Source organism: Vulpes vulpes, chromosome 6 (genome assembly GCF_048418805.1).
Source record: "Vulpes vulpes isolate BD-2025 chromosome 6, VulVul3, whole genome shotgun sequence".
NCBI classification, from domain to species: Eukaryota; Metazoa; Chordata; class Mammalia; order Carnivora; family Canidae; genus Vulpes; species Vulpes vulpes.
Genome location: NC_132785.1, coordinates 130896197 through 130919248, shown reverse-complemented (window position 1 = coordinate 130919248; position 23052 = coordinate 130896197). Strand labels below are relative to the sequence as shown.

The 23052-nt window shown below is 62.3% G+C and overlaps 1 gene segment (V, D, J or C); it reads left to right on the top strand.

Moving 5' to 3' along the window:
* The window catches only part of LOC112930265 (immunoglobulin alpha-2 heavy chain-like), a 1136867-nt gene extending 1123586 nt beyond the window's left edge, over positions 1 to 13281 (top strand). The window contains 3 exon segments of the C gene segment in view: positions 11771 to 12076; positions 12308 to 12640; positions 12842 to 13281. Coding sequence covers positions 11771 to 12076; positions 12308 to 12640; positions 12842 to 13233 — 1031 coding nt within the window.
* Positions 13282 to 23052: the final 9771 nt, after the last annotated feature.

The following is a 23052-nucleotide window of genomic DNA, read 5'->3' as shown; positions in this document are numbered from 1 at the left end:
TGGCTACGGCTCTGTCCACCATAGCCATCCATGTGGGCGGCCCTCCCTGCCACCCCTCTATGGAGTACGCCCGCTCAGAGGGGTCCCAGGGGAGGGATCACAGACACCCCAGCCAGCTCGGGGCCCCTCCCTCTCCTGAAGGCCCCCGAGGTCTCAGCCTCCACCCTCACCAAGTCTCCTGCCAGCCGCTCCGGACACGGACCTATCACCAGGTCCAGCTGCACACACGCACGCAGGCCCTCTGAGAGGAGAAATCAGCCAAGTCAGACCCCCACACGGGTGCCTGCACACAGAAACCCAGACAGCCCCACCCCGGCGGGCTCTCAGCGTCACCTCCCTCGTACACACGGGCCAGACAGCCCCCCGACCCCACACTGGGGCCACTGCACACCTACTCCCACACGGCCCCTCTAATCACCCCCCTGCCTACTCGGCCACGCCAGGGGGGGTCAGCACCCAGTGCCCTGTCTTGCTGCTCAGCCTCACTCCACCCTGAACTGATCCCAGGGAAGCCCCCAGCCCTTGCACAAAAGTTCCCATGAGCCTCACACGAGGTCACACACACCTCAGCCATCCTTCAAGGCACACCAAGTAGCAAAGTGGCCCCAACAATTACCACCACCACCAAGCACCATAGGGCAGACGCACCCTACAGGGACACACGTGGCTCCTACCTCCCTGTCCCACCTGGACCACTGCATCCAGGATGGACATGGAGAGGCCTCCCGCCCCCCCACCTGGGAGCCTCTTCTGTGTCCCTGGCCTCCCTAGTCCAGACACCCCCTGTAGGCTGCACCCCAAGGACGAAAGAACACACACACCGACACTCCAGGACACACACACACACACACACACACACACACACACACCTAGAGCGTGGGCTCTGTCCTCTTCTCCCACTGGACCCAGAACAGGCGCTGGCCCCATCCCAGGGCCCGAGCCCTCCCCTACCCAAGCGCCAAGCCTGCGTACAGGTCTCTGCTAGCCCTAGACCCCCAGCCCAGGCATGCCTCCCCCCCCACACACACACGGCCCACCTTCTGAAGACAAGCCTGGAAACACCAGCTCCCGCATTCCCCGTGGGAGCCCTGGGGCGATGCACGTGGCCCACTGTCACCCTGCAGAGTGGAAGCCCACCTGTGCAAGGCCGGGAGGGCCAGGAGGCTGGGGACGGCCATGGGCCCGGTGTGCGGCCAGGTGGCAGCCCTGGGCACTGTCAGGCCTCAGCAGGTCCACATGGCCCACCCGGCACCTCAGAGCACCCAGTCCACTGCTTCCTGGGGTTATTCCAGGTCCTCTGAGCTGGGCTCCCGAGCTCAGGCTCCTCAGAGCTCCTGGCAGGGCGGCAATCCCAGGACAGTTCACACACATCCTCAGGCTGGCAGGAGTGTAAAGGAAGTGGGCACAGGGCTGGGGTGGCCAGGCCGGTGGCCCCAGGCCATGCAGCAGACAGCAGAGCCGTCCCAGAGGGCGGGGGTGGGTGAGAGAGGGCAGGGCACTCCCACAGCCACCGGCCACCTCGCAGGGCCTCGGACCCCAACCCTCTGGGGGCAGCTGCACCTCAGAACGGGCTGGACCAGGCGGCCTGCCACTCCAGCCGCCGGCAGGGCTGCCGAGGCCAGGGCATCATTCTCGTGTCCCCTCGGGGGCGGGGGCGGGCCTGCCTTCCCCCCACCAGCACATGAAGCGGCTGGACCGGGGAGGGCTGACTGGCCGGTGCCCGCAGAGCTAGAGCTCCAGGAGCTGTGCGCGGACGCCACTGAGAGCGAGGAGCTGGACGAGCTGTGGGCCAGCCTGCTCATCTTCATCACCCTCTTCCTGCTCAGCGTGAGCTACGGCGCCACCAGCACCCTCTTCAAGGTGGGCGTGCAGAGCCCCTGTGCCGGGGGCGGGGGCGGCCCAGACGGAGGGAGAGCTCCCGGCACAGCTGTCCTCACACGTGCCCTCCCCCCAGGTGAAGTGGGTACTCGCCACCGTCCTGCAGGAGAAGCCACAGGCCGCCCGAGACTACGCCAACATCGTGCGGCCGGCACAGTAGGCCCAGAGACACGGCGACGAGGCCTTGCTTTCTCCCTCCCCCTGGCTGAGGGCAATCTGCTGGCCCTGAGCGGGAGGAGGAAAGCAGACAAAGCCCCGGACGGGCCAGAGCCAGACGCCCAGCACACAGGCATCCAGAAGCTTCCGGCTCAGCTCCAAGGCACCGATGGGACCTGCCCCCCCCCCCGTTGGCAACAAGCCTCAGAAGAGCATCTGTCCCTGCCACTGTGACCTGAGCTGGGCCTGGGCGCTGACCCCCGGACTCCTCCCTGTCCTAGGGTCAGGACCACTCCTCATCTCCCTGAGCAGCTCCCCCCAAAGCACAGGGAGGGGGAAGCCCATGGCCTGGCCCAGAGCCAACCCCGCGACTCAGAGTCCAAGTCCAGGGCAAGACCTCGGCACCCAGACTCAGTCCACCTCCCTGGCACCAGCTCCAAGTACCCCCGGCCCTGTGCCCAGCCCCAGGCCCCCTACCCCACCTTCCTGCCATCCACTGGCAGCTCCGTCCCTGCAGAAGGCCAGGACAGAGAAGCATGGCTGGGCAGAGGCCGCAGGACTGCATGGGGCTGGGGGACGAGGGAGCGCCCAGCAGAAGGAGCTTCCCAGGGGTCCCGCCTCAGCCCACAGCTGCCCACCCCGTGCCCCCTGGCCTCGCCTGAACCCTCGCTCCCTGCCTGGCAGCCCTGTTGCCTTCCTTCTGAGTTTCTTAGTAAAGTTCATTTTTACAAACCTCGTGCCACCTGAGCAAGCGCTGGAAGGGGTCCTGACAGTCCTGCGAAGGGCCACGAGGCAGAGTCTCCCGCAGGATCTGGACAAGGGGCCGAGGAAAGGAGCAAGGGTCAGGTCTGACCCTGATGGACCAGAGGGCCGGCCAGCTGCTCCCTGCTGCCTTGGACACCCCCCAGAGACACCCCAGCTCAGTCCCTCACACCTCTGCTGGCCTCCAGCAGGGCTCACTGCCCCTTCCACGCTAACACAAAAACAACAGTCTCCTCCGGCAAACCCAAAGTAGCTACTTCCATGGTCAGTGCAGGAGGCCATAGGAATACAGCTGCACAATCACCAAGCACAGGGCCTCCATCAGCCTCCAGGGACACTGGGCACCCACCCCAGACTGTCCACCCCCTGAGCACACACACAGGCCAATCCTGGGCCCCACCCCACCAGCCAGCCTGGGATGCCCAGCGAGCTGAGCAAGTCAGACGTGCAAGCAAGAGCTGTTGGGGGCCAGCCAGCGCCGTCCTCAACAAGAAACCCAACGAGCCTGGAAGGCGGGAGCCCAGGGGCTGGAGAGACGGCCAGCTGGCCAAGCACAGTGCTGGGTGTGAGGCTGTGCCCCTCCTCAGAATAAAGAGGTGGTTCCCTGGCTGGAGACACGTTCCCTCTAGGGTCTGCATGAAGTGCCCTGGAAAAGGGGGGACAACATGTGCACACACGTGATGAGAGGATTAATCCCTCATATACAAAGAGTGCTCAGGAACCGATGCAAGGAAAGAAAGTGAGCCGTGGGTCCTCTGCAGAAAGGGAAAACCAAGTGGTCCACTATGGGAAGAAAACGTTAAAATAGCTACGAAAGCTACACTAAGAGGGAGGCCAGGGAGAGGCAGCCCTCTCAGCCCCGTCTGAGGCCGTGTGAACTGTTAGCACCATCGCTCAGGCCCTGGCCGCACGCCCAGTGTACAAATGCCCAGGATGCTCTGCACGGGAGGCGGCACACGTGCCAGTGGCCCTCCAAGACAGGCCCCATCCCTGGCTCATGTCACACAGATCTGAATGGAAGTGAGTGACAGCTTGCCTGCAGCCTGTGGGGGTCACACCTGGGCTACTGGCCTCCCACGGGGGGGAGAACCCAGGATCGGGTGGCTCGGGGGCTCCTTCCAGCCTCGGAGGATTTGGTCTAAACAGAAGGAAGCCGGGGCGGGGTCTAAGAACTGGAGGAGGCCACGCTGCAGCCCCACACGGTGCTCACACACAGGCACACACGCCCTCAGGAACCCGGGCCCCATGCTGGTAAAGTAAAGGAGATTTTCAGCTTTAAGGCCATTCCTGAGCTCCCAGGAAGGCTCTACTTCGACTGTGACCAAGGTCACAGGGATGCGACCAGACCTCAGAGCAGGGGCTCTATCGCCGCCCCCAGCACATGCTGTCCATCTGCTTCAGCTGTGGGTGACCTGCAGGAAACAGTGCAGACGCCAAGATAAGGGGAAGGCCGCCCCAAGTCCCCGTTGGGTGGCATCACGCAGCCTTGCATGTACCAAAACCAGGAGGCGATCTGTCGCTTTCTGAAATGACCTTGGTCGCGATGATCTGTAACTCCTGATGGGAGACAGACCCTGCAGGAAATACTGCTCCCCGGGCAGGCAGGGCCCCGGCCACCGTCCTCACTGCCTTCTCCTTTTTTGCTACAATTTTCACAAAGGGTGCAGGCTTCTTGTGATGAGCACCGAGAGTCGTATGTACATGATGATTCACTGATTCTACTCCATAAAACAATATTGCACTGCATGTGAACTGAGTAAGCTTTAAATAAATAAAAAAATTTTGCAGAGGGTGCAGGGTGGAACTGTATTCTCCCTGCATGGGCCTAGGCCCTGCAGAGGCATAGCTAGGAGGCAGAGTATATGGCAGCCCTGGGACCTGAGTATCATCCAAAATGATAGATGATAGATAGATGATAGATGATAGATGATAGATAGATGATAGATAGAAGGATGGGATGAATGGAAGGAAAGAAAGAAAGAAAGAAAGAAAGAAAGAAAGAAAGAAAGAAAGGGATGGAAGGATGGTTGGGTGGGTGGATGGATGCATGGATGGATGGACAGATAGAAAGATAGATGATAGATAGATAGATAGATAGATAGATAGATAGATAGATAGATAGATAATAGATAGATAGATAGATAAAGGGTAGACCAATAGATGATACATGGACAGATCAATGGATGGATGGTGGAGAGATAGATAATAGAAGGATAAGTTGATCGATGATAGAAGAATGGGTAGATAATAGATACATGATAGAGTTTTATAAATGGATGAACAATACATAAGTGCATGGATAAACAGATGACTAGAGAGACGAATCGAAGATAAACAGATGACGACGATGGTTGGACAGGTAGGTAGGTATGAGATGGAAAGATGTATGAATAGATGATAGATAATGTTACAAGAGACATGACTCATTTCCTGCCACAAGACCCACCCCCACCTGCCAGGTTCTCTTCTCAGAGGCCCAGGCCTGGGGGCCTTCCTCCCATCCCCTGGACTGGGGGTCCCTCAGGGCAGCGCTGAGCATCTCCCTTGTCTGACTGGTGCCCCAGTTCAGGAGACCTGCCTTGTGGACCCCAGCTCAAGGGCAACCTGGGCTCGGCTCACACAGGCCCCGAGCACCAGAGACCCCCGCACAGGGGAAGAAGGCATCTGCCCCGAGCCTGGGAGGAGGTGTGCCGGTCACCGGTCAGGCAGGGCCAGCAGAGGCCTGTCACACGGGGGCACAGCCTGAGAGCAGGCCGTGGGGGACAGTACCAGGGATGCTACCTACATGCCCTCGGGCACCAAGAGGCCACCATGTCAGGTCCCTCTGTCCCTCTCTCTCTCCTTCTCTTATGAACCCAGCACAGTGGGCTGAACGCTGGCACCCGGAGGCTATGTCCACCCCCAATGCCGTGGCACCTGTGGATGTGACCTTGTTTGGAAAAAGGGTCTTTTCACATCTGATTCAAGTCAACGAGCTTAAGATGAGAAGCTCCAGGCCTACACCCAATGATAGGTGTCCTACAAGACGCACACAAGGAGACACACAGACGCAGAGGAGAAGCCTCATGAAGACAGAGGCAGAGGCCGGAGGGACGGGGCCACAACCCGGGGCGTGTGGGGCCCACAGAGGCTGGAAGAGGCAGGAAGGACCCTCCGTGGAGCCTGTGGGGGGAGGGCTGTCCTGCCCCCCCGGACCTGAGGCATCTGGCCTCCAGAGCTGGGAAGGGAAATTTCCACTGCTCAAGTCCGTCTGTGGCCCCTGTCACAGCAGCCCCAGGACACTTGCACACGCAGCCAGAAGGGCTTGGCCAAGAGGAGGTTCAGGAGACTCTTGGGTCTTTTCAAGCCACATGGGCCCAGTGCTGTCCAGAGCCCCTGCCCCTGCAGGGTGCTGGTCACACAGGGCACATCCCCTTAACCCTGAGGTGGCTGAGTCACCCTGGGGATGGCCACTGACACCCAGAGGCCTGACCATGGAGGGCGCTGGGTCAGTGTCAGCAGAGTGCACTTGAGACCTGTTTCCTGAGCTCCAGGGACTCCATTCATGGCTGCAGCCAGGTGGGCAATACTGTGACGTCACCTCCAGGGCCAAACGACACCTCTTCTGCCCTGTGTTCCAGGCTGCCTGTGCCCACGATGCCCACAGGTGGGTGCCTGGGCTGAGGAGCAGGGCGGCTGACGGAGAAGGTGGACCATCTGCCGGACCTGTGGGTGCTGCCCCCCCGCCTCTCATTTCTCCTGCTCCCTGGGCCCGGGCCTGCTTTGGGGGGACTCCAGTGCTTCAGACCCTCAGAGGCTGCAGAATCCAGGCTCTAACAGGCAGGCAAAAAGGGAAAGCTCCAGGGGCGTCATCCGCACAGCAGTGTTCACAGGGTGGAGGCGGGGGACAAGTGGCAGGCGGCCTGGGAGGAAACATCCCGCACAGGTGATGCTGCTGCAGGGACCCCGGGGTTCTTAGTGAGGCCCCCACTCCTGGAGCCGGCCGCAGTGTGTGCAGCACCCTGGGCCGCCCTCCCTGCATCCACCTCCTCCTCCCTCTTCTGCCTGCCCGGACTCCCCATCCCCGGGCCGCCCCAGCCCACAGGGAAGCAGCATGGTTGGCAGACACTTCCATTCAGCCTGCAGCTTGCTGCCACTCCCCCTGGTGGTGTCCTTCCTGGGGACGGACCAAGGGCTCCTGTGTGTGGCTCCAGAACCTTCCCTGCTTGAAGGAGTGAAGGATCAGATGGGCACAGACACCAGCTGGGCCCGATCTGCACCAGGGACAGCCACACAGTGTGCAGGGGAGCAGACACATGGGTGCCGCCCGGGCGCCAGCAGGAGAGCCCTGGGCTGGGAGGGTAGGACATGGGTGGCCCCACAGCTGCCCCCTACCCCTGGGCTCCAGGGGCCCAGACAGGTACAGCCTGCCACCCCCGCCACCTGCTCATAGACCTGGCTGAGGAAGGCAGCCACTGGTCATGGCCAGACTGGACTGGCTTTTCACCCTCACACCCGCCCCTGTGGCCATAAGGCCTACTGAGGCCCGCAGGTCCCCCAGGGGTCACTCTGGGCAAGCCTTCTCCCTCCAGGGCGCGCTTGCAAGCCTTCACTCCATCTCCACCTCCCAGACCATCTCTACGTCAGTGTCCCTGAGCCCCCCACCGAGTCCACCTCAGCCTTCGCTTCCTTGCACCTCGGCCTCCAGCCAGCCACACGAAGCAATGACCTCCACTGGGGCACCTGCCTCGCACCCACATGGCCTCAAGCCAGAGTCAGACTCTTGGGGGTCTCACAGGCCAGGCCACATACACCTGGCCCCACCACAGCCAGACCACAGACCAGACATGACGTGGAGGCAAGCAGCCACCACTGTGGGACAGGAAGTGGGCAAGTGACCCCGTCTGTGGGCCAGGCACAGTCATGCAATCCCTCCCAGCCCACCCCTCACAGCCTCAGCCCGCCTAGAGCGGCAAATGCCCCAGAGCAGGGCAGGGGGCTGCTGAGACCACAGGGCCGTCAGGCAGGCTGACAGGAGGCCTCGGCCCCATCCTCACTCCAGTCCCCTAGGGGGGCAGGCTGGGGGACATGCAGCAGTGCACCACCTGGCAGAGGGAGGCCGGGCCTCTCAGATGCAATAGACCCCTGGGCGGCCTACAGCAGGTGGGTCCGAACGTGGTCCAGACCTTTTCTCCTCAGTGAGACCATCCTGAACCCTGCTGGGCCCAAGAGGTTGGAGAAGGCAGAAGGGACAGCGAGCAGAGGAAGAGGGGGAAGATGGGCCTGGAAGCCATTGAATCACAGAGCAGAGAGCTGGGAGAAGCACAGTTGTCTAGACTACCGGGGGCTACTCTAGGCCGGGCCGGGCTGGGCTGGGCTGAGCTGGATTGAGCTGGGCTGAGCTGGGCCAAGTTGGGCTGAACTGGATTGAGCTGGGCTGAGCTGGGCTGAACTGGATTGAGCTGGGCTGAGCTGGGCTGAGCTGGGCTGAACTGGATTGAGCTGGGCTGAGCTGGGCTGAACTGGATTGAGCTGGGCTGAGCTGGGCTGAACTGGATTGAGCTGGGCTGAGCTGGGCTGGGCTGAGCTGAGCTGGGCTGAGCTGGGCTGAACTGGATTGAGCTGGGCTGAGCTGGGCTGGGCTGGGCTGAGCTGGGCTGAACTGGATTGAGCTGGGCTGAGCTGGGCTGAACTGGACTGAGCTGGGCTGAGCTGGGCCGAGTTGGGCTGGGCTGGGCTGGGCTGAGCTGGGCTGGGCTGAGCTGGGCTGAGCTGAGCCAAACTGGGCTGGGCTGAGCTGGGCTGGGCTGAGCTGGGCTGAGTTGGGCTGGGCTGGACTGAACTGGGCTGGGCTGGGCTGAGCTGGGCCAAACTAGGCTGAGCTGGACCGAACTGGGCTGAGCTGGGCTAGGCTAAACTGAGCTGAGCTGGGCTGAGTTGGACCAAGCTGGGCCAAGTTGGGCTGAGCTGGGCCAAACTGGGCTGGGCTGAGCTGGGATGGGCTGGGCTGGGCTGAGCTGGGCTGGGCTGAGCTGGGCCGAACTAGGCTGAGCTGGGCTGGGCCGAACTAGGCTGAGCTGGGCTGGGCTAAACTGATCTGAGCTGGGCTGAGTTGGGCCAAGCTGGGCCAAGTTGGGCTGAGCTGGGCTGGGCTGAGCCGAGTTGGGCTGAGCTGGGCCGAACTGGGCTGGGCTGAGCTGAGTTGCACTGAACTGGGCTCAGCTGGGTGGGGGGGACTGGGCTGAGCTGGGCGGGGTGGACTGGGCTGAGCTGGGCAAAGCTAAGTTGGGCTAAATGGCTGAGCTGGCCTGGGCTGAGCTGGGGTGGGAAGAGCTGAGCTGAATGGGCCAAGCTGAGCTGGGGTAAACTGGGCTAAGCTGGCCTGGGCTGGGCTGGGCTGGGCTGAGCTGGGCTGAGCTGGGCTGAACTGAGCTGGGCTGGGCTGGGCTGAGCGGGGTTGAGCTGAGCTGCACTGAACTGGGCTCAGCTGGGTGGGGTGGACTGGGCTGAGCTGGGTGGGCTCGACTGGGCTGAGCTGGGCCAAGCTGAGCTGGGCTGGGAAGAGCTGAGCTGAATGGGCCAAGCTGAGCTGGGGTAAAATGGGGTGAGCTGAACTGGGCTGGGCTGGGCTGGGCTGGGCTGGGTTGGGCTAAGCTGGGCTGAGCTGGGCTGAGCTGGCCTGGGCTGGGCTGGGCTGGGCTGGGCTGGGCTGGGCTAAGCTGAGCTGCACTGAACTGAACTGAACTGGGCTGGGCTGGGCTGGGCTGGGCTGGGTTGGGCTAAGCTGGGCTGAGCTGGGCTGAGCTGGCCTGGGCTGGGCTGGGCTGGACTGGGCTGGGCTGGGCTGGGCTGGGCTGGGCTAAGCTGAGCTGCACTGAACTGAACTGAACTGGGCTGAACTGGGCTGAACTGGGCCAAGCTGGGCCAAGCTGAGCCGGGCTGGGCTGGGCTAGGCTGGGCTGGGATGAGCTGAACTGAATGGGCCAAACTGGGCTAAACCGGGCTGAGCTGAACTAGGCTGAGCTGAGCTGAATGAGCCAAGCTGAGCTGGGGTAAAATGGGGTGAGCTGAACTGGGCTGGGCTGGGCTGGGCTGGGTTGGGCTTAGCTGGGCTGAGCTGGGCTGAGCTGGCCTGGGCTGGGCTGGGCTGGGCTGGGCTGGGCTAAGCTGAGCTGCACTGAACTGAACTGAACTGGGCTGAGCTGGGCTGAACTGGGCCAAGCTGGGCCAAGCTGAGCCGGGCTGGGCTGGGCTAGGCTGGGCTGGGATGAGCTGAACTGAATGGGCCAAGCTGGGCTACACCGGGCTGAGCTGAACTAGGCTGAGCTGAGCTGAATGAGCCAAGCTAACCTGCCCTGAACTGGGCTGAGCTGGGCTGGGCTGGGCTGAGCTGAGCTGAGCTGAGCTGAATGGGCCAAGCTGAGCTGTGCTGAACTGGGCTGGGCTGAACTGCGTTGGGGTGAACTGGGCCGGGCTGACCTGGGCTGAGCTGGCCTGGGAAGAGCTGAGCTGAATGGGTCAAGCTGAGCTGAGCTAAAATGGGGTGGGCTGAACTGGGCTGGGCTGGGGTGAGCTGGGCCGAGCTGGGCTGAGCTGAGCTGGGCTAAACTGGGCTGAACTGGGCCAAAGTAGGCTTAGCTGGGCCGAACTGAGCTGAGCTGGGCTGAGTTGGACCAAGCTGGGTCAAGCTGGGCTGAGCTGGGCCGAACTGGGCTGGGCTGAGCTGGGCTGAACTGGGCCGGGCTAGGCTGGGCTAGGCTGGGCTGGGATGAGCTGAACTTAATGGGCCAACCTGGGCTAAACTGGGCTGGGCCGGGCTGACCTGGGCTGAGTTGGGCTGAGCTGGCTGAGCTGAACTAGGCTGAGCTGAGCTGGGCTGGGCTGGGCTGGGCTGGGCTGAACTGGACTGAGCTGACCTGAGCTGAACAAGGCTGAGCTGAGCTGGGCTAAACTGGGCTGAGCTGGGCTGGGCTGAGCTAGGCTGAGCTGAACTGGGCCAGGCTAAACTTGGCTGAGCTGAGTTGGGCTGAGCTGAGCTGGGCTGAACTGCGCTGCACTAGGATGAGTTGGACTGAGCTGGTCTAAACTGGATTGTATTGGGTTGAGCTGGGCTGTTCAGGCTAGTGACTGAGGTGAATGTAAAGGAATAGGTTGGGTTTGTATCACCCCCCAGAGATCCAGTCCTCAGCCCCATTTTTCTGTGTGTTCTTAGGGGTCCATGGGGTCATGCTAGTTAGGTTGTACCCATAATGCCCTCTTTCCCCACCATCACTTCAGGGAACTGGTCCTGTATATGTGGGTAGACCACACTCTGTATTTCTGGCTTTTTCAGCAGGGACACCTTTGGATGGAGTTGGAATTGGGCCTCTAACCTCCAAAACCTCATAAGCCACAGATGTCACCTGTCAGTAACAGGGAGGCTAGACATGGGACTAGTGAGGGTGGGTGGTTTGACTGGGACCCTGACTGGTAAGAGGAAGGGGGTCCCAGAAGGAGCCGGCGCCTTCTCCTCCCCTGTGTCACCCCCTACACAGCCTTGCTTCAAGCCTGGGCTGCTCTGTCCTGGCCCGTGCTCTCCCTCTGGGCCCATCTCTGGTGATTCCCAAAGCCCAGCAGAGAGCATGTCTGGGCCCACTGCATGGATGGGAAACTGAGGCTCCAGGAGTACCTGCAGACTCAGTGAGTGGGAGAGCCACGTTCAATAACCACAAGTCCAATCTGGGGGTGGCTTGGACCAGAGGCCCTCCCCGAGGAACCTGTCCAGGTGGTCATGCTAGAACCCTGATGAGCATGTCCAGAAACACTGCAGTTGGACTCAGGCGTGTCGTTCTGAGTCCCCGGCATATGAACTGCATGACCTTGGGGCTGTCACTGACCATCTCTGTGCAGTTTCCTCTAGTGCAAAGAAAAAATAGGCCTCACCTTGGCCTGTGAGGCCGTGTGAGGGGTCCAGGCAGCACTGGCCCACGGGCTCACAGAGTGTCCTGTGTCACAGAGTCCAAAACCAGCCCCAGTGTGTTCCCGCTGAGCCTCTGCCACCAGGAGTCAGAAGGGTACGTGGTCATCGGCTGCCTGGTGCAGGGATTCTTCCCGCCGGAGCCTGTGAACGTGACCTGGAACGCCGGCAAGGACAGCACATCTGTCAAGAACTTCCCCCCCATGAAGGCTGCTACCGGGAGCCTATACACCATGAGCAGCCAGTTGACCCTGCCAGCCTCCCAGTGCCCTGATGACTCGTCTGTGAAATGCCAAGTGCAGCACGCTTCCAGCCCCAGCAAGGCGGTGTCTGTGCCCTGCAAAGGTCAGAGGGCAGGCTGGGGAGGGGCAGGGGCCCCACATCCTCACTCTGACCCTCCACCTGGAGCCGTGTCCCCAAGGGCACTCCACGGGGAGGACAGTGGGCTGCTGGGCTGAGCTCCCAGCAAGTGGCCAAGGTGGGGCCCCCATGAAGGAGCTGGAGGGTGGCAGGGGGCAGGCGGGCAGAAGGCGCACACTGACCCGTTCCAATCTCTCTCTCTCTCTGCTCCTGAAGGTAACTGCCCTTATCAGTGTCTCCCGTGCAATGAGCTCCGCCTGTCACTACAGCAGCCAGCCCTCGAGGATCTGCTTCTAGGCTCCAATGCCAGCCTCACATGCACACTGAGTGGCCTGAAAGACCCCAAGGGTGCCACCTTCACCTGGAACCCCTCCAACGGGAAGACACCCATCCAGAAGACTCCTGAGCGTGACTCCTGTGGCTGCTACAGTGTGTCCAGTGTCCTGCCAGGCTGTGCTGATCCATGGAACCGTGGGGACACCTTCTCCTGCACAGCCAACCACCCTGAATCCAAGAGCCCGATCACCGCCAGCATCACCAAACCCACAGGTGGGCCCAGACCCTGCCCGTGAGGCACTGCTTGGCACACAAAAGTTTGTGAGGCAACTCCTAAGCCTGCTTCCTTCCTCTAGCCTCTGGGCTTGGGTGCTCCCACCCACATTTTACAAAAGGAAACTGTGGCATGGGGTGCTGTGGGGAAGAAGCCTCTTCCTCCACCCCAGATCCCTGACCTGGCTCTCTGTCCTGCAGAGAACGTCTTCCCGCCCCAGGTCCACCTGCTGCCGCCGCCGTCGGAAGAGCTGGCCCTCAATGAGCTGGTGACACTGACGTGCTTGGTGAGGGGCTTCAACCCAAAAGATGTGCTCGTACGATGGCTGCGAGGGACCCAGGAGCTACCCCAAGAGAAGTACTTGACCTGGGAGCCCCTGAAGGAGCCCGACCAGACCAAGATGTTTGCCGTGACCAGCATGCTGAGGGTGACAGCCGAAGACTGGAAGCAGGGGGAGAAGTTCTCCTGCATGGTGGGCCACGAGGGCCTGCCCCTGTCCTTCACCCAGAAGACCATCGACCGCCTGGCGGGTAAACCCACCCACGTCAACGTGTCTGTGGTCATGGCAGAGGTGGACGGCATCTGCTACTGAACCACCCAGCCTTCCCCCCCTAAATAAACTCCATGCTCGCCCAAAGCAGCCCCGTGCTTCCATCAGGCCGCCTGTCTGTCCATATTCGGGGTCTGTGGCATACTGAGGCAGGGGTAGGGCCCAAAGAGGAAAGGGCACCTGCGCCCCTGACCCTTTTGGCCCTCACTTGTCTTGCTCAGCCTGGCACCTCAACGTGCCTTTCACACCCATGGGTTTGTGTGTGTGTGTGTGTGTGTGTGTGTGTGTGTGTGTAAGAGTGTGAGCATTAGTGTGAGCGTATGGTGTGCATGGTAGTTAGACAAGCTGGGAGCAAAACCTGCAGTTGACAGTCGGGGGGGTGAGGGGGCACAGCATAGTGGGTAAGTCCTCTGGGGGCAATGATGCGGTTGCTTGTGTCTCAGAAAATGCCTCTAGGGGCAGTCTTGAGGGACCAGAGGGAGGCAGGGGAGCCGGTGACCAGTGAAGAGGCTGGTGTCACTGTCAGGGTCGAGGCAGGATTCAGGATTCCAGAGGGACCCACACCACCCTTGGTGGGTGGGGTGCATGCAGTTGCCCCACTGGTGCACTGGGCAGGGAGCTGCCCTGTACCACACTGCTCTGTACACGGCTCACTCACAGACACACACAGCCACCCCCTCTATGCTCACGCTCACGCATCTGTACACACGCCGGAGCCCTCCAGCTGCAGGAAGTTCCTAGCCCAGCCCCAGCCCCAGGAAAGTGAGGGGGATCCCCACCCTAGCCCCAGCAAGATTTCCCAGGCCCAGGGTCACTGCCCCAGGCCTTCCCTGTGTGCCCCACTGACCCCACATAGGCAGCCTCTACCCCCCGCCTGACCCCCAGACTCAAGTCTCCCATCCCTTCCTGAGCCCGAGGATAGCCCAAACCACAGATAGGGTAGGGGTTGGGGGCAGGTTAGAGAGGAGTCAGCAGAGAAAACTCCCACCCAGGGCCCCTGTGCAGCTGCTCCTGGATGGTCTGGTAGAAAGGGAGGTTTGAGGAGACAGCATAGAGGCGGCACCGGGACACTGTGGGACACCTGGCCTTACCCTCCCACAAGGGGGCAGCGGGGCCCCTGCTCTTGTCTCAGACACCTCTGGGCTTCCCCATGGGACCTGGCCTTCTGCTCCTCTCCTGCTCCCAGGGCCAAAGTGAGGTGGGACCCCCCCCCACCCACCCACAGGCTCACTGCTCCCCTTTCAAGGGTCTAATCACCAAAGGGTAATAGAGGGAACAACAGGTTCATTGCAGGGGAGGTGCTGCCATAGAGAAGGTACTCCAGCCACCAAGGGAGCTAGCACCCAGCCCGAAGCAGGAGTATTCTAGAGAGGGGGAGGGGAGAAGAGTCAGTAGATGGACAGATCATAGGACATGTAGTGGATGGAAGCATGGACAGATGGGTGGATGGAGGGAGGGAAGAAGGGATGGATGGACAGGTGGGCGGATGGAGGGAAGGAGGGGTAGGTGGATGGGTGGATGATGGATGGATGGATGGATGGATGGACAGATGGGTAGATGGGTGGGTGATGGATGGATGGTTGTATGATGGTGATGGATGGACAGATGGACAGACAGGTGGATGGATGGATGGACAGATAGATGATGGTTGGATGGATGGATGGATGGATGGATGGATGGATAATTGGATGTGTCAGCAATGACAAGCAAGTCCAAATCCCATTTAACCTAGAAGGTCTGTGCCCTGGGATCCTGAAAATAGCCTGTGCTGGTGGCCTTCACCTGGGCCTCCCTCCTGCTCCTTGTAGCTTATCAGCCACATTCCCTGGGAAGGCAACGTGCCTGTCTAGCCCTTGACACATTGAACTACAGACCCAGATTCATGTCTCAACCTGGAGCACCCTGAGGGTGGCAAGTCTGGTCCTCTCTGGCGCCACTCAGGGTCCAGACCAAGGCCAAGCCAAGAGTGAGGACTTGGTGAGCAAACACATGGAGCTGGGATCCAGGAGGCTTTGGGTTTGAGCTGTTTACAGCAGCAGAGCCAGTGCCCACCCTCTTGCCTTGCCAGGTCCCTCTCCCTACGGTCCTGCCAGGACTCCTTTAGAGATGGGGGTCCTTTGGGTGTCTAAATTGCTATAAGGGCCCCAGCCCCTTCCCTGGGCACCTGTCACCTAATCCTCCCCAAGGCAGCCTCAGACCTCAGAGAGGGCACCCCCATTGCCCCTGTCCTGACCCTAAGAGTGTGTGGGAGGGGAAGGCATTGGCTCAGCCCCCGTCCATGCAGGCACGGGCCTGGCAGACTCACAGTGTCTTGCAGGTTACCGGGAGCCACTTCCCTGGCTGGTGCTGGACCTGCCGCAGGAGGACCTGGAGGAGGATGCCCCAGGAGCCAGCCTGTGGCCCACTACCGTCACCCTTCTCACCCTCTTCCTACTGAGTCTCTTCTACAGCACAGCACTGACTGTGACAAGCGTGCGGGGCCCAACTGACAGCAGAGAGGGCCCCCAGTACTGAGCAGAAGCCAGCCAGGCACAGGTAGGGGCAAGGAGGCAGAGTGCTGGGCTGACTGGGGCAGGGAGGTCGCCCACCAGGGCACCTGCCTATTCCTCACCCCTGGGGGTCTGACACTGAGGATTATGGGCAGTCCTGGGGTCAGAGCTTAGATGTCTCCCAGCAGCATCTGGGAGTTAGCTTCCCCTGGGCTCCAGTCACAGCAGGACTCGATCCATCTCCCCTGAGGCAGGCAGGGTGGGGGACAGGGCATTGGCGAGGAGTTCCCCTGGGCCCTGATCCCACTGTATTTGCAGAGAGGAGTCTGGAGGAGCCTCCTGGAAGCCCAGCTGGATGTCAGAGCTCGACCCTGCTCAGAAGCTGCCCACCCGCCCCCCACACAGCCTTGCTGGTGCAATAAACTGATCTCAAAGGCAAAGGTTCTCAGACTCTAAATGAAAGGAGGGGAGAGGAGAGGGATAGAGGCTTGGGAGAGGGGGGACATCAGCCTCATGACCCAGATTGAGGCTCCCTTCACCTATAGTCTACCTGATCTGGTCCTGCATAAGCCACAGGCTTAGGACAAAAGTCGTCCTTCACCAAGGACAGTATGAAACAAAACCTTCCTAAGCACTGCACCCAGGACCTTTTCCTGGTCACTGAGCCCTGCTCCTCATCACCAGGCCCTTGTCATGATCACTGAGCCCTGGTCCTGGTCACTGAGCCCTAGTCCTCATCACTAGGCTCTTGTCATGATCACTGAGCCTGGTCCTGATCACTGGGCCCTGGTCCTCATCACTAGGCCCTGGTCATGATCACTGAGGCCTGGTGCTGACCACTAGACCCTAGTCCTCATCACTGGGCCTTGGTCCTTGTCACTGGACCCTGGTACTGGTCACTGGGCCCTGGTTCTAATCACTAGACCTTGGTTTCATCATTGGTCCCTGATCCTGGTCACTGAGACCTGGTCCTGGTCATGATCACTGAGCCCTGGTCCTCATCACTAGGCCCTGGTCATGATCACTGAGGCCTGGTGCTGACCACTAGACCCTAGTCCTCATCACTGGACCCTGGTACTGGTCACTGAGCCCTAGTTCTAATCACTATACCTTGGTTTCATCACTGGTCCCTGGTCCTGGTCACTGAGACCTGCCTGGCCCTGGTCATGATCACTGAGGCCTGGTGCTGACCACTAGACCCTAATCCTCATCCCTGGGCCTTGGTCCTTGTCACTGGACCCTGGTACTTGTCACTGGGCCCTAGTTCTAATCACTAGACCTTGGTTTCATCACTGGTCCCTGGTCCTGGTCACTGAGACCTGGTCCTGGTCATGATCACTGAGCCCTGGTCCTGATCATGATCACTGGACTCTAGTCCTCATCACTAGGACCTGGTCATGATCACTGAGGCCTGGTGCTGACCACTAGACCCTAGTCCTCATCACTGGGCCTTGGTCCTTGTCACTGGACCCTGGTACTGGTCACTGGGCCCTAGTTCTAATCACTAGACCTTGGTTTCATCACTGGTCCCTGATCCTGGTCACTGAGACCTGGTCCTGGTCATGATCACTGAGCCCTTGTCCTCATCACTAGGCCCTGGTCATGATCACTGAGCCCTGGTCCTGATCATGATCACTGGACTCTAGTCCTCATCACTAGGCCCTGGTCATGATCACTGAGGCCTGGTGCTGACCACTAGGCCCTAGTCCTCATCACTGGGCCTTGGTCCTTGTCACTGGACCCTGGTACTGGTCACTGAGCCCTGGTTCTAATCACTAGACCTTGGTTTCATCATTGGTCCCTGATCCTGGTCACTGAGACCTGGTCCTGGTCATGATCACTGAGCCCTGGTCCTCATCACTAGGCCCTGTCATGATCACTGAGGCCTGGTGCTGACCACTAGACCCTAGTCCTCATCACTGGGCCTTGGTCCTTGTCACTGGACCCTGGTACTGGTCACTGAGCCCTGGTTCTAATCACTAGACGCTGATCCTCATCACTGAGCCCTGGTCTTAATCACTATGGCCTGGTCCTAGTCACTGGGCTTAGGTCATGATCACTGAGCCCTGGTCCTAGTCACTTAGCCCTGGTCCTAATCACCATGGCCTGGTCTTAGCCCTAGGAGGAGGCTGAGTCATTGTGAGCACAGTGCAACCCAGGCCAGGTGGCCCCACGAGAGGACACTGGGCTTAGGTCATGATCACTGAGCTCTGGTCCTCATCACGGTGTACTGGCCCTGGTCACTGGTCTCTGGTCCTGGCCACTGAGCCCTGGTCCTGGTCATGATCACTGAGCCCTGGTCACTGAGCCCTGGTCCTTACATTGTTCCCTGGTACTTACCACTCAGCCCTGGTCCCAGTTACTGTGGCCTGATCTAATCACTGGGCTCTGGTCCTTAGCATTTTGCTCTGATTACTTATCAGCAGTCCTAGTTACTGAACCCTGCTCCTGATCACTGGGCCCTGGTCCCAGTCACTCTGCCCTGGTCCCGATCACTAATCCCAATTCCTGGTCACTGAACCCTTGTCCTAAAATCTGCGTCACAGTGTTCATTACATATGCAGGAAGTGACCCAGTGCCCATTTATTCTGAGTTGGAGCCCTTGTTCATGGCCTGCATTACAACTTAGATCTGGAGTCCTGTTCCCATGTTCTGGGTCCTTAGTGCTAACCCTCATCAGAAGTGACCCACAGTAAGGAGAGGGAGCCCCTCAGACAATCCAAGACCCTCTTGGCATGGGCACTGGACAGAGGATGAGATAGTGACCCCCAAGTCCGGTTTCATCTTTTCCAGGGCCCAGAGGGGCATAAAGATGCTGACTTGAAGGAAAGAGAATCAGCCCATGTCCAGGGCCCGGGAGGCATGAATGAGCTAGACCCCAGGCCATGAGGGTCACCAGTACAGGGGTGCCAGAGGGAGGGGGCTCAGGCACAGGAGTGGGAACAGGGGTAGAGGCGATGGTGTCTGTGATCTCTTGTTTTTCTCATGTTTGTCAGTCTTCACCTGCTGAACACCCAAAATAGCCCCAGGAGGGGGCTGAGTCATTGTGAGCACAGCGCAACCCAGGCCAGGTGTCCCCACCAGACACTGCTATTCCAAGAATCAGGCCCGAAACCCAAGACCTGGGCAGATGGGCGGGAGGCCTGAGCAAGGGAGGTTCCCCAAACCTGCAAACCACCCCAGCCCCCACCTCATGTGGGCCCCCATCAGCCAGGGTCTGTCCAGGGTCAGCACAGATCGCCTGGGACAGCAAACATCAGCCTGGGATCACCCAGGGTCACCCAGGATCAGGACTAAGAGAGGCCAAGTTCAGCCAGATTGAGACAAAAGTCATCCTATGTCGGCCAGGGTGAACCGGGGTCAGCCAGGCTCAGACCTCGGGGGGCCAAGGTCACCCAGATTGAGACGAAGTCACCCTAGGTCTGCGGGCTCAGCCAGGGTTCTGCTCAGATCCGTGGAGGACACTGTGACACCCACACCTTCAGGCCAGATCACTGGGGCTCCCGAGGGCCACAGGACCCGTGGGCGTACAGACCCGAGGGCTAAGGTCTGTGCCCACAAACAGCCAGGCTGGCTGGCACCCCAGCAGCCGTGCACCCCGGGCCGTGCACCGGGACAGGCGCGCTTGCTCCACGGGGCTCACGGCAGGACCCACATCCCGCGCCGGGGACCCCGGGGTCCGGGACGAGGGCAGGGACCATGACAGAGTCAGGAGTAACATGGGGGATGGGAGAGACAGAGACAGAGGGCAGGACGTGGCCCGGCCCCGGGGCCCAGCCCCTCACACACGCACCCACGGCCGGGCCCTGACCACCACCGCCCTCCACACTCTCCAGCTAACTCACCCCCTCACGTCCGCAGAGGGGGGCGGCTGGACGCCCACGTGCCTATGTCCCCACGCCCACCCACACTGCCCCCTCCTGTGCCCTGGGGGCTCGGGGTCCCTGCCGTGCCCTGTGGGGCTGAGCAGCACACCCGGGTGTCTGGGTCCCTAGACCAGCGCCCCGTGCAGCCTCGGGGTCCAGCTGGGGGGGCACGTGCCCTGTGCTCCACGAAGGCCCCGGATGGTGCAGGGGCACGAGGGCGGAGGTCAGCCACCGGGGGAGCAGCCGAGCAGTCCTGGGCAGAGGCGGGTGCGCTGTGCGGGTGCGGCAGGGCCGCTTGAGCACCCACGTGCCCCTCGGGGGTCTGGCCCCCACGGCCCCTGGGACGCCCACCCGGCCCTGCACACTGTGCCCTGTCGCTGTGCAGGCCCGAGCAGGCCCCTGGGCCTCGGGGGGGGGAGCCAACAGGCTGCATGGGTCCCCAGCAGGGGGCTGGGAAGAGGGGGCCCCTGTGGCAGGGGACGCGGGAGCTCTGGTGCCCTGAGGCCCTGGGACCCCATCTGCTGGGCTCAGGCCTGGGGCTCATGCAGGGGCCCCCACAGGGGGCGGACACCTGGGGCCCGGCCTTGCTGCCCTGGGGCCGGTGCCTGGGGGACGACCAGAGAGCAAGAACAGCACACGGCACAGCCCGAGGACACGGGTGGACACTGGGAGGGCCTCAGGACAGGGGTGGGGAGTTCCAGAGTGGCGGGGGCCCTGCGGGGTCGCGTGTGGGTTCGGGGTCTGCAGGAGGGGTCCCGGAGCCGCCCAGAGAGGCCGGGCTGCGTGGGGAACGGGGACAGAGGAGCCGTGAGGCGGGGGCCTCTGGGGGAGGCGGGCTCTGCTGGCACCGAGCTCAGGCCCCGAGGGGCTGCCCCCTGGGGAACGGGGGTCGGGGTGCGGGTGGGCCACGCGGGGCGAGGCCCGCGGCCCTGCTGCGAGGGAGCGTGGAGGCCGCGGGGCGTTTGGAGGCTCACAGCAGGGGTCTCAGACGCGAGCAGGGTAGACGGGCGGCTGGCGAGGCCGGCGGGCCGGGGCGAGGGGCGGGTGGCCGGGTGCAGGGCCCGGGGTACCCACTCCCGGTTACGGGGTGAGAGCGCCGCTCCGCAGCGGGTCCTGGCCCTGGGATGGCGTCGCGGGTGACGCGGGCTGTCGGCCCTCCCCGGGCAGCAGGAGCGACGTGTAGACGTGTGGGTCACCGCGTCCCTCACCTGACCCTAACACCTCTCTCAGGGACCAGGGCCCACGCCGCCTCCGCCCGGGTCCCCCCCACACACGCCAGAGGCACGAGCGTCCTGCCCCCGCCGCCCCTCCTGTCCTGCTCTCCATGCAGGGCCCCCGACAGCCCTGGCGGGGGAGGGCGTGCGGCGGGGCTAGGGGTCAGGGGACCCCCGGGCTCACCCCGCCCGGCAGCCCGGGACACCCAGACCCGCCTGCAGATCCTCGACCTGGGCCCCTAGAGGCAGCCAAGCTGTGCTGTCCCCACCCCCCCGCGGCTCCCGACTCCTCCGCGCCCCCAGACCCGCTCACGGTCGCCCTCCCTCTGGATGGAGTCACGTGCCCGCCCCCCCAGGCCTCGTCCCCTGGCCTTGGCGGTCCCACCTGGACGCTCGCCCCGGCCCCCTGCCGGGGGTCTGGGTGTGGGGACAGCAGCCCCAGCCCCCAGGACCCCGCCCCCGTGGTGAGCCCCCGGCTCTCTCTGGAGCTCAGGGAGCTGCAGGTTGGGGGTCGCGGCCACTGGCCATCGCTGCCCCGGTGCCCCCACCGGCCCCCACATCTGGAGTCACCGTCAGCACCACTGGCCTTGGCGCCCTCTCCCCGCGGGTCACAGGGGCCCTGGCCGTGACCCTGCCGAGGTCCCATCCCCGGGCTGGAGTAGGGCCCCGGGGTCCCGGCCGAGGCGGGGTTGGGGTGAGGGACACGAGGAGGGTCCTCCCACGTCCTCCTGTGTCAGCCGGGAGCCCCCCTGGAACGAGCAGGTCCCTCGCCTGCTGCGTGGATGGTGATGGCGCAGCTCGGCTCCTTCTGGAAGGAGCCCCGTGAGCGTTTGGGGGTAAGGCTGCTGGCCCCCGAGCAGCAGTTTGAGCTGTGAAGACACACAAGTGGAGAGAGATGGAGACATCAGGAGCTAGAGACAGAGAGACATGAACATAGAGATACAGAGACTGGGAGAGAGACACAAAGACACACAGATGAAAAACTCAGGGAGCAACGGGGACAGGCAGGGTGGGGACGAGGACAGGTACATGGGGATGAGGACAGGCAGGATGGGGATGGGGACAGGGAGGTGGGGATGGGGACAGGCAAGTGGGGACAAGAACAAGCAGGATGGGGACGAGGACAGGTAGATGGTGATGGGGGCAGGCAGGATCGGGATGGGGACAGGGAGGTGGGGACGGGGACAGGTAGGTGCAGACAAGGACAAGGTAGGTGGGGATGGGGATAGGCAGATGGGGACCTAGACAGGCCAGTGGGGACGTGGACAGGCAGGTGTGGACAGAGACAGGCCGGTGGGGATGAGGACAGGCAGGTGAGGATGTGGACAGGTAGGTAGGGACAAGGACAGGCCGGTGAGGACGTGGACAGGCCCGGGCAGGGGAGGCCGCAGGCTGACAAGGGCTGAGGTGCTGTGAGCACCCGTGGCCCCAGGCCCACTCCACAGGCCCAGCCCCGGGTGACCCGCAGCTGCCTGGCCCAGCCGAGCCGCCCTGTCCTGGTGTGTAGTGGGGGGACTGCCAGGTGGGGGGCGGCCAGTGCAGGGACACGAGGTCCCCGGGGGTGTCCTCAGCACACCTCCCCCCGGGCCCTCCTGTTCCCTCTACACCCCACCAGTCCTGGGGCTTGGACCACCAGGCCGGCCTGCAAGGCCGCGCGTCCCTGGGGACCGGGGACAGAGGCCGGGGATGGACAAGCTGAGAACCATTTTGATTCACTGAAGTCACCATTTGCAGGCCCGTCACTGGGTCACTGACCCAGGTGGGCCTCCGCCGGCGGGGGGTGGGGCGGAGGGCCCCAAGCGAGGCCTGGGCCCACCTGGCCTGCTGTGGGGGCGGCGGCCCGGCGCAGGTGGGTTCGAGGCAAGCTATTTCTGGAAACGGCCCTGGTGGGTGAGAAAGATGTTTTTCAGTGTGGAACAAACAGCCATTTGCATGTCCCCTTCAGGGCCAAATCTGCCCGAAATGAGTAATTTGGGGAGAAACGGAGACTGGAGCCCTGCGCACCTGTGTTGTGTGGGGGTGGGGGTGGCGGGATGGGCACGGAGTGGCGGCCGCGCTGGGGCCCGGAGCCGCTGACGGTGCACCCCCAGCCCCCCCGCAGCCGTGCGGCTTGGCCCCCGGACTAGGAGGCCAGCTTGGGACAGGTCACAGGGGGCCGTGACCCGGCCGACGGCCCTGGCCAGCTGGGGTGTGGCAGCCTGAGGGTGCGAAGCCCAGGAGTGTGTGACCAGTGAGGGCGCAAACACGTGGGGTGCCTGCCGGAGGTGGCCGAGGACACCAGGCCAAAGGCTC